The sequence below is a fragment of the Manihot esculenta genome, chromosome 1 (genome assembly GCF_001659605.2).
Source record: "Manihot esculenta cultivar AM560-2 chromosome 1, M.esculenta_v8, whole genome shotgun sequence".
Taxonomy (NCBI): domain Eukaryota; kingdom Viridiplantae; phylum Streptophyta; class Magnoliopsida; order Malpighiales; family Euphorbiaceae; genus Manihot; species Manihot esculenta.
In genome coordinates, this window is record NC_035161.2 from 21,027,929 (window position 1) to 21,042,848 (window position 14,920).

A 14,920-nucleotide genomic window follows, 5' to 3' on the forward strand; every position below is an offset into this window, starting at 1 on the left:
ATCCCGACTTGATCTTGCCATATATATAATATTAGTAATAAGTCAATTTATATATAATAAGTTACCAAGAAAAAGCAAGTGGCTGGGATGCAACCATTTGTAAAATAACAAAGACAATTCAAGACGGCAAGGTCGCCTCTATGCGGCTTTCTGAAGTCAAGGTCGCCTCTATGCGGCTCCCGTGACGATTTCAGCAAGATGACATGTAATTTCTGAAGTTTACACGTCTGGACCTTATTATATTGATGGGAGCTCCAATCCATTTTGTGACCGTTCCTCATTTCTCTCTCTCTAATATATTATATATGAGGACAATCAGGCTCCAACCAAGAAAGTTCACATCAATATTTCAAAATAAAACTAAAGATTCCAGCTCTTGATGTGATTCCAATAGGATCATTACTAGGAAAAAACTAGATGTCAACATCTTGAAAATTCCAATCGTCGGCTCCTTCAAATTCCTCTCCATCATATATCCAATACCAATCATGGCTTTTTCTCTAACCAAACCTTCAAAGTCACTCTCTTTCAAGAATGGCAACAGCACATCAGACTCAAAAGCTTGATAATATTTTTCTATTGCTTTTCTGCATATTTTCCCCGCTGCCAATCATGTCAAATTCTTTCTTCACATGTAAGGATATGGGCCCTGTAGTTCCCACAACACCCTTGATTATCTTTCTTGAACGCCTTCAAGAAACTGCTCTTTCCACTTTTGGAGAAAGAAACTTTGATCCAAAACTTTATGTTGATTTGTCCTTAAATTTCAATCTCTCAACAACTGAGAAGGCCTTTAATGGGCTCCCAAGGAATGAAAATGGGACGGTTTCCATTAAGGACTTGGAGGAGTTTTTAGCAATGTATTTTCAGGATGCAGGGAAGGATTTGGTGTATTATGACCCACCTGATTTTCTGCCAGAGCCTGATGGGTTCTTGCCTAAGGTCAAGAATCCGGAGGTGAAGGCATGGGCTCTGGAGGTTCATTCTTTATGGAAGAATTTGAGTAGAAAACTCTCGGACGAAGTCAGGAAGCAACCCGAATTGCATACTATGCTTCCCTTGCGAGCGCCTGTAATCGTGCCGGGCTCACGTTTTAGAGAAGTTTATTATTGGGATTCCTATTGGACGATCAGGCTAGTTCGGCGTTTTTGGCTGTTTACTGAATTTTTTTGGTTTCTTTGTACATTTGTTTATATTTTCTTGGAGTTTCTGCATTTGGAAAGCCCCAGTTTTCCCTTTGGAATTAGAGAAGGATTTAGGTTTAATTTTGGACATTGTCCTTTTGTTAGGATTTCTTTCCTTTTTTGAAAAAATAAATAAATAAATAAATAAATAAAAAGGAAGCAGTAACGGTTTCACTGGGGGTTAATTTAGATTGATGGTATTGGTGATATAAACACTTTTCTTGCAGGGGTTTGCTGGCAAGTAAAATGTATGACACTGCAAAAGCAATTGTGACCAATCTTCTTTCCCTTGTAAATATATATGGCTATGCCCCCAATGGATCAAGGGTCTATTACACCAATAGGAGGTAAAGTTGCTGTAATTTTTTTGAATTAATTGATCTTCATAATCTCTCTTTATTTTTTTTTGTTAAAAAAAAGGGTGTTTGTTTTCATTTAACCATCCCATAGCACATGTTCCAAATCTGTATTTCTTTTTGTCGCTAGGCTCAAGGCTTTGCTTTTTCTCAGTAATGCTTGTTCTCTTTCCCTTTGCCATTCAATTTAATCATCTTTTTATTAGCTTAAAGCTATTGCTTTTCATGCCCCTTACATTTGAATGGTGATGCATCGGGACTGAATGTGACCCTTGCTGCAATGGTAAAAGTTGCTTGCGCCATTATGAATCGGAGGTCAAATGTTTTAGCATGGGAAGTCTTGATCACTAAAACATCCTAGGGTTTTGCAAACATGCATGCCTTCTGTTATTTGGATAAGCAGGATTTTGATATGTGCAAAAATACCCTGTTGCGGAGATTTAACGGAATTCCTCTTGATTTTTGGACAATTTCATTTTTTGTGTCCAAAACTCTATTGCTTGACATATGTAGCTTCAGAAAGAAAAAGGGAAGAAAAGAAAAAAGATTCTTTCATTTGTGAACTAGCACATCTAATTTCCTGTTCCACTGTTGCGGTACTTTTGCAGCCAGCCTCCACTCCTGAGTGCGATGGTTTATGAGATATATAATAGGACTGGTGATGTGGAATTGGCTAAAAAGGCACTGCCTGAATTGCTGAAGGAACATCGATTTTGGAATTCGGGTATTATGTGAAGTGCCTTTGTCTGCTTTCTTTGCTTTGTTTTGAACTTCTGTAATCGGCAATTCCTTGCTGCAGAAGTGCATAAAGTTACCATCCAGGATGCTCAAGGCAGAAATCACACACTAAGTCGGTATTATGCAATGTGGAATAAACCCAGGCCTGAATCTGCAACCATAGTATGTTCTCCCCTGAAGCTTAGTTTAGCATGTCATTCTCCACGCTGTAGACAATATGGTGTAGCATCTTGGAGGTTTCAATTTGTTAACTTATTTACTTTTCCAGGACAAGAAATCTGCTTCCAAGTTCTCGAAAATCTCTGATAAACAGCAATTTTACCGAGAACTGGCTTCTGCTGCTGAATCTGGATGGGATTTCAGTACAAGATGGATGAGGTAAGATACAAATAATTGATCCACGAAAGTTATTGCTTTTCTTAACAAAATTATCCAGGGTTCTACCCCATTGGCTGCAGACTGTGTTTATCTATTGAATAATCAATAGCAATTATGCTAATGAAATATCAGAAACGCTGAACTCTACTTTGCAAATTTCATGATTGAGGATGTTAGTGAGAGTCAAGGGAGTGAGCTGGTTGGTTGAGTAGATGGTTGGTTAGTAAATCGGTTACAGATTATTAAATATGGAGTGAAATGTATATAGAGACTTTGCATTGTGATTGAGGGAATCAATCTTCTATTCAATGAACAACAGATATTTTCTCTCTCGCTATCTCTATCCCCCCCCCCCCCTACTAATAACTTTCTTCTGAATCGTCTTCTTCTGTTCTGTTCTGTTTCTTTCTTTTCTCTTCATTCTTCTTCTTCAGTTCTGGCGTTCTGGAGCCTTGAGAACCTTGCTATGTAACAGTTAGTATCAGAGCAATTGATTCATGGCTTTCTTTGGTTGCGGATTGTTATACTCTCCTGCTTATTTCTTTCTTTCTTGAAATCCTTCTTTCTCCAATTTCTATCCTATCTTTTCTTATTGGAATTCTTCTTTCTGTTTTCTTTTCTTGATTTTCCCTCAAAATACCCTATTCTTTCTCTGAAAACAAATCTTTTCCATATCAATCTTTTTCCTGGTCTTTGGTGATTAAAATTACAAAGTCGTGGAAGTGCAATCTTGGAAGCAAAAGTTTCTCAAATTGGAAGATGCAACTTGTGAGGTCATTGAGAAGGGATTTAGAAGACACCTGGAGTTGGTGGATCAGAAAATAGGAAAATTTAATAGTTGGATTTGGGAGTAAAGATGGTGGAGTTGGTTCAAGCAATATCACTCAAGGTACATAGACATGAGACTTTTTGAAGTGATAACAACAAATTGGGGTTACTAGCTCAGAGGGAAAGACTAAGGATTTGATATGAGAAATGTGCACTGCACAATCTTGATAGAAATTGGAAGCAGAAATAATCTCCGTTCAAACTATCCCATCAGGGATTTAAATGAAATGAGAAGAAATCTTAAAACATGGTAGACTGCGGAAGAAATATTCAACAAAGATAATTCCAGAAGGAACGATAAATCAGGGTTAAGAAAATGGTTCCGTAATTGTATCCAGCGGCAAGGTTTTGAGTCAAGAACTCTGATTGAAGCTTTGCAATTCATTTCATTGTTATTCATATTTTAGAAGGGAAGCATTGTTGAGCTAGAATTGAAGGCGGTTATGCTTGTCTGAGCTTCTCTTTTTTATTCGTTGAACAAAAGAGTTATGTTGGTGTCTTTACGCAAGTAGCAGTACTTGGGGTCTATGATTGTGAGTTCAAAACTCAATTCTTGTGATTTTCTGATTCTAATGGGAAATAAATAGGAGATATCAAGAAGGCCAAGAAAGATCCCTATTGAGTAAAGAATTGTATTGAAGATGCTCGTAAAAATGTCAAAATGACAAAAGAAAACTACTCAACTCAGCTGCTGCTTATGCCAAATCCTGTATTCATGCTGGACTGCTTGGTGTGGTCTCCATGCTTTTGTTGTCTTTGCATGGGAAGCTGCATCTTTCAATTGCTTTGATGTCATTGATAACTGAAAGTGCTGGTGGAACATGTAGCAGATATGAGCATATCACATGGGACTGAAGAAGTGTATTGGTGTAATTGCATATATTCTTGGGGCCCAATTTTTTTTTACAGACAGGAGGAGGACGGTATTCCATACTGCAATTGACTTGTAATTATTATTGCACTGGTCGTGCATTCTGCTAGGGACACAAAAGTTCTTGACTGGCAGTTATTTAGGAATGGTTGTGTAGTTGTTTCTTAAATTATGTGCAATCAGTTTTTTGGAAAATGGCGAACTCAGTTTCAATTCTTGATGATGGAAGGATAATGATAAGTCTTGCTGGGGTTTTTTCAAGCTTAGGAGTTGGTTGTTGTTGTTTCTTGTATTATGTGCAATCAGTTTTTCGGTAAATGGGAAACTCAGTCGCAATTCTGGATGGTGGAAGGATAATGAGAATTCTAGCTGGGGTTTCAAGCTTAGTAATTGGTTCCACATCCAGATGGAAAATTGAACTTTATTACCTCTTGGAAGCATTATCACGGAAGAACAGCACAATTCATTTTCTTGAATATAAAGAGTGATTCTAAAAGGTGGGGAATATCATGATTAATGATGTTAATGAGAGTTAAGTAAATGTCTGGTTAGTTAAGCAGAGAGTTGGATTGTAGATCAGTTACAAATGGTTAAACAGGGAGTGAATTGTATTTGAAGGCAGCATAGTAATTGAGGGAATCATTTTCTCTCTAATTTTTGTTCTCTCTTCTTCTTCTCCTCTCTCTCTCTCTCTCTCTCCCCCTCTTCCCTCCCTTCTGGATCTTTTTCTTCTGTCCTTTTCTGTTCTGTTCTGTTTCTTTCTCCTCTTCATTCTTCTTCAGTTCTAGTGTAAGTTCTGGTGCCTTGAGAACTTCACTACGTGACAGCAAAGTTTGCAGTACTCAGGTGATACGGGCCCGTGTTTGTGATCTAGTTAGGAGTCTTTGGAAAAGTGGGTCAGGTTTGGAAGAAGAAGAAGGGTGGTTCTTTCTTCTGCCTATGTTTGTAGACTTAGAGAGGATCTGAAATCTCTTGAGTGTAAAATACTCAAAAACTAGAGAATTAATTTCCCCATTTTATTGAAAAGAAGGAGTATATATACAACTGAGTTTTAACTGTAACTCCTAAAAATACTGAAGCAACAAATATGAAAATATTCTCAAACAACAAAAATAGAATCACAAATAAAATAAAAAGATTCCATAAAATCAGTAGCTAATAATTGACCAACAGACTTAGTCAACCAGCATCTGCTGGTTGCTATCATTACGCCCTCCCATTTTGACGTGCTTGTCCTCAAGCACTTGATCAGCCAGGTTACCAGTCATGTTTTCATGAAATGGTTTGAGCAAGGAAACATGAAATACTGGATGAATATGAGCATCAGGAGGAAGATCTAACTTGTATGCCGACGTCCCAATGCGCTTGAGAACAGGGAATGGGCCATGATATTTTGGAAGCAACTTCTAATTTTTCCTAGTAGCAAGAGACTTTTGGCGATAAGGCTGAAGTTTTAGCAAAACCTTGTCTCCAACTTTGAACTGAACATCCCGACGACGAGCATCGTAGTAAGCTTTCATTTTATATTGAGCACTGAACAAGTTTTTATGCAAAGAAGAAAGTAATGCATCACGAGATTGGAGAGCAATATCTAGTTCATCCAAATGAGTACTTCCCGGTGAATACGAAAGCAATCGCGGTGGCGGCCTGCCATACACGACCTCAAATGGAGTAACCTTCAATGAAGAATGGAAGCTTGTATTATAGCAATACTCAGCCCAAGCTAACCATTCCATCCATTTGGTAGGACGATCACTTGTGAAACATCGAAGATACATTTCGATAGTACGGTTAACCACCTCCGGTTGACCATCTGATTGAGGGTGATAAGCCGAACTAAAGGAAAGTTTAGTGCCACATAAGGTGAATAACTCAGTCCAGAAGTTACTTGTAAAAGTCGCATCACGATCACTTACGATACTTTCTGGTAGCCCATGCAACTTAAAAATACAATCAAAGAAGAGTCGGGCAACACTTACTGCTGTGTAAGGGTGAGAGAGAGGCAAAAAATGAGCTTGTTTAGAGAATCTGTCCACGACCACCAATCAAACATTTTTTCCTTTAGATGTGGGTAACCCTTCTACAAAGTCAGAGAGAGATATCTGCCCATATTTGAGTGGGAATAGGCAGAGGTTACATAAGACCCGCATGGTGTAGTGTTTCAGATTTGTGGCGTTGGTAAACAGAGCAAGTGCGGATAAATTCACGAACATTCTTTTTAATGCCAACCCAATGGAAATCTCTAGTGATACGATACAAGGTTTTCTGATAACCTTCATGGCCTTGATTGTGTAGAGCAGAAATCACAGATTGAATTGATGGGGAATTGTTGGGTAAGAAAACTCGTCCCTTATAAAGTAAAAGCCCCTGCTTAAAACTCCAAGGCAGTGCTGTTGTTCCACTGTTTACAGCTGTGATTAATTGCTGAATTTCAGTATTTTGCAGCTGCTCCCTTCGAATTTCATCAAATAAGTTTAGTTGAGGCTTTGAAATGGCCATAAGAGCTGCAACGTCTTCATCGCGACGAGAGAGCGAATCAGCAACTGTATTATGCTTGCCTGCTCTATATTCAACTGAGAAGAGAAAACCTATTAGTTTGCTAAACCAACGTTGTTGGAATGGAGAGAGTACTTTTTGCTCCAAAAGGAATTTCAAACTGTAATGATCAGTTCGAATGATGAACTTGCAGCCCCAAAGATAAGATTTCCACTGTTTGACAGCCTTGACAAGCCCAATTAATTCCTTCTCATAAGCGGGCAGATTTCGGTGTCTTATTGCCATAGCTTGACTGAAATACGCCACTGGTCTATTGTTTTGCAGTAGGACAGCCCCAATTCCAGCCTCTGATGCATCACATTCTACTATAAATGGTTGAGAAAAATCAGGTAGAATTAATACCAGGGTGGTAGTCATTGCGTGTTTCAATGCTTGAAAAGCTGTGCGGGAATTTTCTGTCCAATGAAAAGAATTCTTTTTGAGCATAGCTGTTAATGGAGCTGCAATGATTCCATACTGAGGAACAAATTTGCGGTAATATCCAGTAAGACCAAGAAACCCCCGGAGGCCTCGAATAGAAGAAGGTTGTAGCCAATCCAACATTGCTGAAATTTTGGTGCGATCCGCTTGTACCCCGGCAGCTGAAATTACATGCCCCAAATATTGTATCTGAGTTTGGGCAAAATAGCACTTGGATTTTTTTAGGAACAATTGATGTTGAGCCAGCAGCTGAAATACTGTTTTCAAGTATTGGAGGTGCTCATCCCAAGTCCTGCTAAAAATTAAGATATCGTCAAAAAATACTAAGATGAATTTCCGCAGGTAAGGCCCAAATACCTCATTCATAAGGGCTTGAAAAGTTGAAGGAGTATTGGTGAGGCCGAATGGCACCACTAAAAACTCAAAATGGCCATGGTGCGTGCGAAAAGCAGTCTTTTTAATATCCATAGGGTGCATTCCAACTTGGAAATACCCAGATCGCAAGTCAAGCTTTGTAAAAAATTTTGCTCCCCCTAATTCTTCTAGTAATTCATCAATCACAGGAATCGGGAATTTGTCTTTGACAGTCTTGGAGTTCAATTCCCTGTAATCAACACAAAGGCGCCATGATCCATCCGCCTTGGGAACCAAAATCACCGGAGAAGAGAACGGTGATCTACTTGGACGGATTATCCCTTGCTGTAACATATTAGAACATTGCTTTTCGATCTCCCCTTTTTGAATATGAGGATATCGATATGGGCGCACCACGATTGGCTTTGTATGTGGTTCCAATACAATGCGATGGTCACAATGACGACTTGGGGGCAGCGTTGTGGGCTCAGCAAAAAGATTTGAGTATTCAGCCAGCAATCCAAGCAAGCGATTATCTGAAGTGTGCTCAGATTGGATGGAGCACAATTTTATTGAAGAGGGCTGAATTCCCTGCAATTGAATCTGCTGCTGTTGCTTAAAAAACACCATAGTCATGTGAGAAAAGTCCCATAAAATTGGTCCCAAAGTCCTGAGCCAATTTACTCCCAGAACGATATCAAATCCAGTCAAGGGAAGAATGAGTAGATCAATAGAGAATGAATACTGACCCAATGTAAGAGGAACATTTCGACAAGTACCTGGACTAATTATTTGTTCTCCATTAGCCACTGTGACCTACAACTTATCCCTCTGGTCTGTCTTGTCTTTCAGGTGTGTTGCCGTCTCAGACTTAACGAAACTGTGAGTACTCCCAGAGTCCACCAGAACCAGTAGTTTCTGTCCATTCAGATTGACCTCCAACTTCATAGATTGTGGGGAACCAATACCTGTGATAGCATTGAGTGAAATTTCTGGCTTTATGTCATGTAGGCAGTCATTGCTAAGGTCCATGTCATCATCTTCCTCCACTAAATCAAGCCAAAATAGCCTTTTACATTGATGACCACGAACAAATGGTTCTTCACAATTGAAGCAGAGTCCCCTTTGTCTTCGTTCTTCCATCTCAGCCCGTGTTAGCCTTTTCACCGTTCTAGCAGGTAATGAATTTGATATTGATGGTGCACTAGTTCTCTTATTTTCATGAGAACCATACTGTTCCAAAGCTGCCTGCTTTCGTTCACAATTGTATTCTTGCAGCCCGCTAATATAGAGTTGAACCTTTTGCATTTGTGTGAGACTTCCTGCCCTTGCAACTAGGATTTCAAATTGATTCTGGTAATCTGCCACAGAACCAGTTTGTTTCAATTTGGCTAACTTTCCCAGCTTGTTGGATCGAATCGAAGGTCCAAATCTAATGTTGCATTGCTCTTTGAACTCTGTCCATGATGGGTCAGGAACATCATCAAGAAACTGCATGTACCAAGGCTGCGCCACTCCTACCAAATTATACGATGCCAGCTGGACTTTCTCTTCTTCTGGTGTTTGTTGATGGCGGAAGAAGTGCTCACATCGACTAATCCACCCCATAGGATCTTCAAGGCCATTGTACTTAGGAAAATCCAATTTAGTAACTTTGGGGAAAATGGAATTTCCTGATCGAGTCTCAGAACCAGTGGAAATGGCTGGTCCCTTTGCCTTTGATGTACGTTCTTGTGTGCTGCTTCCGGTCACTGCTATGGCTTCCTTAACGCTTGCTAAATCAAGGGTAAGAGCTTCTAATTTTCTGTTTAGTTCATCTTGTCTAGCTTTATTAGCAGCCGGTTCGTCAAGGAACATTTTCATCATTCGTTCAAGTTGTTGTTGAGTTTGATCCCCCATAACAGCTGGCTCTGATACCAAATTGATACAGGCCCCTGTTTGTGATCTAGTTAGGGGTCTCTGGAAAAGTGGGTCAGGTTTGGAAGAAGAAGAAGGGTGGTTCTTTCTTCTGCCTATGTTTGCAGACTTAGAGAGGATCTGAAATCTCTTGAGTGTAAAGTACTTAAAAACTAGAGAATTAATTTCCCCATTTTATTGAAAAGAAGGAGTATATATACAACTGAGTTTTAACTGTAACTCCTAAAAATACTGAAGCAACAAATATGAAAATATTCTCAAACAACAAAAATAGAATCACAAATAAAATAAAAAGATTTCATAAAATCAGTAGCTAATAATTGACCAACAGATTTAGTCAACCAGCATCTGCTGGTTGCTATCATCAGGCCTGAGTAAAATTTTAGATATGGATGCCTACTAATTGAATCCTGACATTCCTTGTTTTTGTTTTATTATTTCAGGAATTCTTCAGAATTTACAACTTTGGCTACAACATCAGTTGTACCTGTCGATTTAAATGTCTTTATACTCAAGGCACGACTCAGCATACTTTATTCCAAGTCTTATAGTTAGTAATTTTTGCAAGATGTGACAAAAGTATTCTTTCTATTTATTCAGATGGAACTAGGCATTGCCTTCTTGGCTAAAGAAACTGGAGATGAAAGCATTGCGGAGAGCTTCTTGGAAGCTTCCCAAGCAAGAAAGAGGGCAATCAACTCTGTTTTCTGGAATGAAAAGATGGGACAGTGGCTGGACTACTGGCTCATTACAGGCACCACATGTCAGGTGATGTAATCTTGAAAGTTCTTCTCGCCCCGTCTATGATAGTTGTAATATTTTCTGCAAATTCTTAATGATTTTTTTTATTTATTATGTTCAGGTATCTCAAACATGGAACGCTTGTAACCAGAATCAGAATGTGTTTGCTTCAAACTTTTCTCCTTTGTGGATTGATCTGCTCAATTCAGGTTAGTGATTCTCTCAAATCCACTGTAGACACTGTAAGTGTAAGCATAATAGAGAGGATAACCACTCGAGCATTGCTTGAAGTCTTTTCCTTGATGTTGCAATGGAAGTTCTATAATTCAAAGCGCAAGCTTCAACTACAATTAAGGTCATTCTTTTCCTGTTCCAATTTGGGAAAAAGAATGTGTTTTAGCAGCATTTTCAGCTCCGCGGTCCCTTGTTACTGTTTGCAGGCATCCTTTTTAACCAAGTCAAGTTCAAAGCGTACTATATGTATAACTAATCTAACAGCTTAGTTGGGCCTTTGGACTCGAGCAATATGATTAATGTATCAGGCTATACCAATTTACAATCATATTTTCATTTGTAACTGGATAAACTCTGATAACGCTTTTTGTTGGTGTGAATGCAAAGATACTGATTTGGTGGAGAGTGTCATGAGAAGTCTTCAAAGTTCAGGCTTGATTTGTGCTGCTGGAATTGCCACTTCTTTAACAAATTCAGGACAACAATGGTAAGCGACATATTTCAACACGTACCTTGTCTGGGACCAGACAGTGTAATTGTGAATGACCAGATGGAACTTGTACCACCAACAGGGACTTTCCAAATGGTTGGGCTCCACTTCAGCACATTATAGTTGAAGGTCTGGCAAGATCTGGATCACAAGAAGCAAGGTCTTTGGCAGAAGACATAGCTGCTAGATGGATCAGAACAAACTATGTCGGATACAAGAAAACGGGTGCAATGCATGAAAAATACAATGTAGAGAAGTGCGGAGAATTTGGAGGTGGTGGTGAATATGTACCACAGGTATAGTGGAAAAGCCTAAGCCTAACTGTAGAAGAAAATATATAGTGTATTCCAACTAACCTGTTGATGTTTTTGATTGGTTGAAAATGCAGACTGGCTTTGGTTGGTCAAATGGAGTTGTATTGACATTTTTGGAGGAGTTTGGATGGCCTCAAGATCAGAGGATAGATTGCTGATTTGCTAGGAGATTACATTACCAGATTTGTATCATTTTCTGGGCTAAATTGCTGAAAGATTATTAAAAAAAAGGAAAAAAAAAAAAGAGATTCCTCATTTATATACAATGTATATTTATGTGCATGCATCCTTTCTCTTTGCTTCCCCTGTCTACTTAGATGAATCTAGAAAAGGGACAAAAAGTTGAAGAATTAAATTAGGGTCACTTTCTGCTTCTGAGCTTTTCCCCAATCAACAACCATGGTAGGTTCCAGACATGAGCATGCAAGATCACTCTGCTATTCAATTCATGCATAGTCCCAGCATCTGGAGATATAAGACAAACTTCTAGAAGACCTGAACTGTTAAACGCAACATTAACTTTGTAATAAACATCTTGCATGCAATAATTAATAATTGCTCCATGTGGTATCAGCTAAGCAGCAGTAACTGGAAACAATTAGCTGCACAGATAATTTACAAGGAAAAATTAAAGATCACTGTGGATTTAGCTGGAGGTGGACCTTATAATAATCATAATAATGAAATTGTGTGGAGATGAATTTTCTTGTGGTTATGATGTGATGATGATTAATCCATGCAATAGGAATAGAGTGATTAGGGTAAGATTTTCTGAATCCTATAATATGTCAGCTAGTGATGTTAGAGAAGATTAGGTTTCCTGATAATGACACAGAGCTTGGATATGCTACAGAAGCAGTAGTAGTGATAGTGATCAAATAATACTTCCAAAGCTGGTGGAGTTAGTTGCTTAATATTTAATTAATTAAGTTTATGTCAGCATCTTAATTAACTAAGAGTTGAGAGGGATAATTAAGCATCTTAATTATAGTTAATTCACACACAAGATTTGCACATGAGGGTAGTCACTCTCCAACTCAAATGTGGCCATCTTTGTGGACTCATTGCATCAGGAAAAAAAAAAATGTGGGGTCCACTTTAGTGGGTGGTGGTGGGTCACTTGATAGAGAGATCCTTTCTATTTCTTTTTTCTTTGCCATTGATAGATCTTGTCAAGATAAGAAAAATAATAAACTTAATTAAAGCCTATTTTTTAGGGAAGATTAACATGCCTTGTTTGTATTTATGAGATAATTAGGACAAAGAGCAACACTTTAGTACTTATATTTTACTACACACAATACAATCATATATGAATGAGAGAGAGAGAATCCACTAAGTATCAATGAGATTCCAGTTTATGATACCTGAATTATATCATCTGAGGAAGGTATGTTGGTTCTGAAAAATAATTTATATTTAAAAAATATTTTTTATAAAAAATATTTATTAATTAATTAAAAATTGTATATATAGAAATCTTAATAAAAATTAATTAATTAATTTTTCATGAGCAAATGGAGTATAAATTATATTTTTATTTTTATTTATTTTGCTTTGAAACTAGCAATTAAAACCCATAAAATTATTTTTCTCTCCTTGATTTTTTTTTTTAGCTTTTTTAATATTTTTATTATTTTTTCAAAATTCTATAGATGTGATTCATGCCTTATGGAACATGGGTCTTTTTAAATTCCTAGAGATAATGTGTGTGAAGTTGACAACCTTGTTTTATGAGAAACAATTAACAAACTAATATTTTAGCTAAAAAGATTATTCAAATGAAGAAGGTGGAGAGATGATTAGTCTCATCAACCCAAAGATTATTTTAGGGTAGGAGATTAAAAAGTGTGGCCCTAATTTTAAGGGGAGGGGGGCCCTATAAGATTCGAGGCTCCCGCAGAAATTAAAAATTGTGGCAAATGGGCAATGATTGAAGATGGCATTATACAATGACTCCATTCAAATTATAATTTACATATTTATTTTTTAAAAAAAGAAGTTTAGTTTGAGATTAGGCAATGAGTAAGTGGGAAATAATTAATGACCACAAATGCAAAAAAGAAAATTCATATTATATCTAATTCTTATATGTGATTCTCCCTTTTTCTAGTGCAATCTTTACACCTAATTAAATTAATATGATGTGAAAAAATAAAATAGAAAAGAAAAAGCAAATCTCATAGGAAATCCAATAGGCGTTGATCTGATTGGTGTTGTCCATATGTATCAAACAAAATCCAAATGAAATCATCTTTTTGGCAATAAGAGTGAAGGGTACGTGTTTTTAATCCATTCACTATAATGACAAATAATTAAATTCATAATCCTATGTTGACACCTTAATTAATGATGTCTAATCATGCCAAATTCAGTCATTTTAATCTTACATCTTAATAATATTACTATGAAAAATAAATTATTTTTAAAAAAAATATTATTTTTTATATTTTATAATTTAAATAAAAATATTTTTATCTAAAATTATTATCTTAATATTACCAAATCAATAGTTTGATCAATTTTAAAGTTAAATAAATATATAAAAATCTAATAATTGTATGCATGATTGTAACAGTGTTGAGTGTGGTTGATAAATGTAAGTTGACTTTGTAAAGTGCAAAGGTAAAAAAAAAAAACATAAAGCCATGGGCTTATAATAATTGCCATTTCTCTGTTCTACCTTACTTTCAACCAAAGTTACCTTCATTTTTCCTCTATGCAACAACAATCAATCAATCTTTACTCCTTAACCTAATCTCAAATCTTGTTTGAGATTTTTTTTTTCCAGTAAATAAATTCAAGAAAGGATATTAGAAAAAACAAAATAGAAGAATCAATGGATATGAGTACTGAAAATTTTTGCAGAAGAGGTTGGAATCCTGCCTGCATGCACTGGCATTTGGCAGAATCTAAGGTGAAGTCAATGTCTTAGCCATGTGCTTGATCGTGTGGCCTGCATTTGGACCATCTGACTTGGTAGTATCCATGGAAATTTTTCCTTTTTTTATTTCATTCGGATCAGAATATTGGTGTGGCCTTTATATTTACATACTGTGTCGTTTTTGCAAAACTTTACTTAACATGAATTATTATTGTAATTATATTTATATTTATACAAAATCATTAGCATTATATATGGGGATGGACTGCCATGCACTTGTGTTGTAGGGTATCCCTATGCTTTATAGAGTTGTGAAGTGATCCTCTCTTTTAATTTGTTTCCCCACATCCCATACCTCCTAGAAAAAACTTGATAAGCCTTAAGGAAGCTCTACACCAACCATCAATTTCCCATTCAATATTTAAAAACAAAAAATTGAAATATTTTAGCATCAATCTTATGCTACTAAACAAAATAAAATGAATTGATATAACACAATAATCATTTAAAATAAGTTATGAACTATTACCGTAAAATAGAGTTACGTGGCAAGAGTCTGATAAACCAATATGCAGTCCTACTCGTGAAAAGAAAGATACAAATATCGTAGCATCCAATTTTGTATCAAGACTCGACCTCTTCCCCGAAGAGGTCG

The 14,920-nt window shown here is 37.0% G+C and overlaps 1 protein-coding gene across 1 annotated transcript; it reads left to right on the forward strand.

Annotated features, from left to right (window-relative positions):
- The first annotated feature begins 294 nt into the window (after window positions 1–294).
- On the forward strand, window positions 295–11,625 carry LOC110627162 (trehalase). The gene is made up of 11 exons (XM_021773426.2): window positions 295–1,133; window positions 1,412–1,531; window positions 2,149–2,264; window positions 2,340–2,440; window positions 2,547–2,656; window positions 10,046–10,118; window positions 10,203–10,370; window positions 10,465–10,552; window positions 10,965–11,064; window positions 11,150–11,363; window positions 11,456–11,625. The coding sequence occupies exons 1-11, from the start codon at window positions 535–537 to the stop codon at window positions 11,537–11,539; spliced, it is 1,773 nt and encodes a 590-aa protein (XP_021629118.1). The 5' UTR covers window positions 295–534; the 3' UTR covers window positions 11,540–11,625.
- The last annotated feature ends 3,295 nt before the right edge of the window (window positions 11,626–14,920 follow it).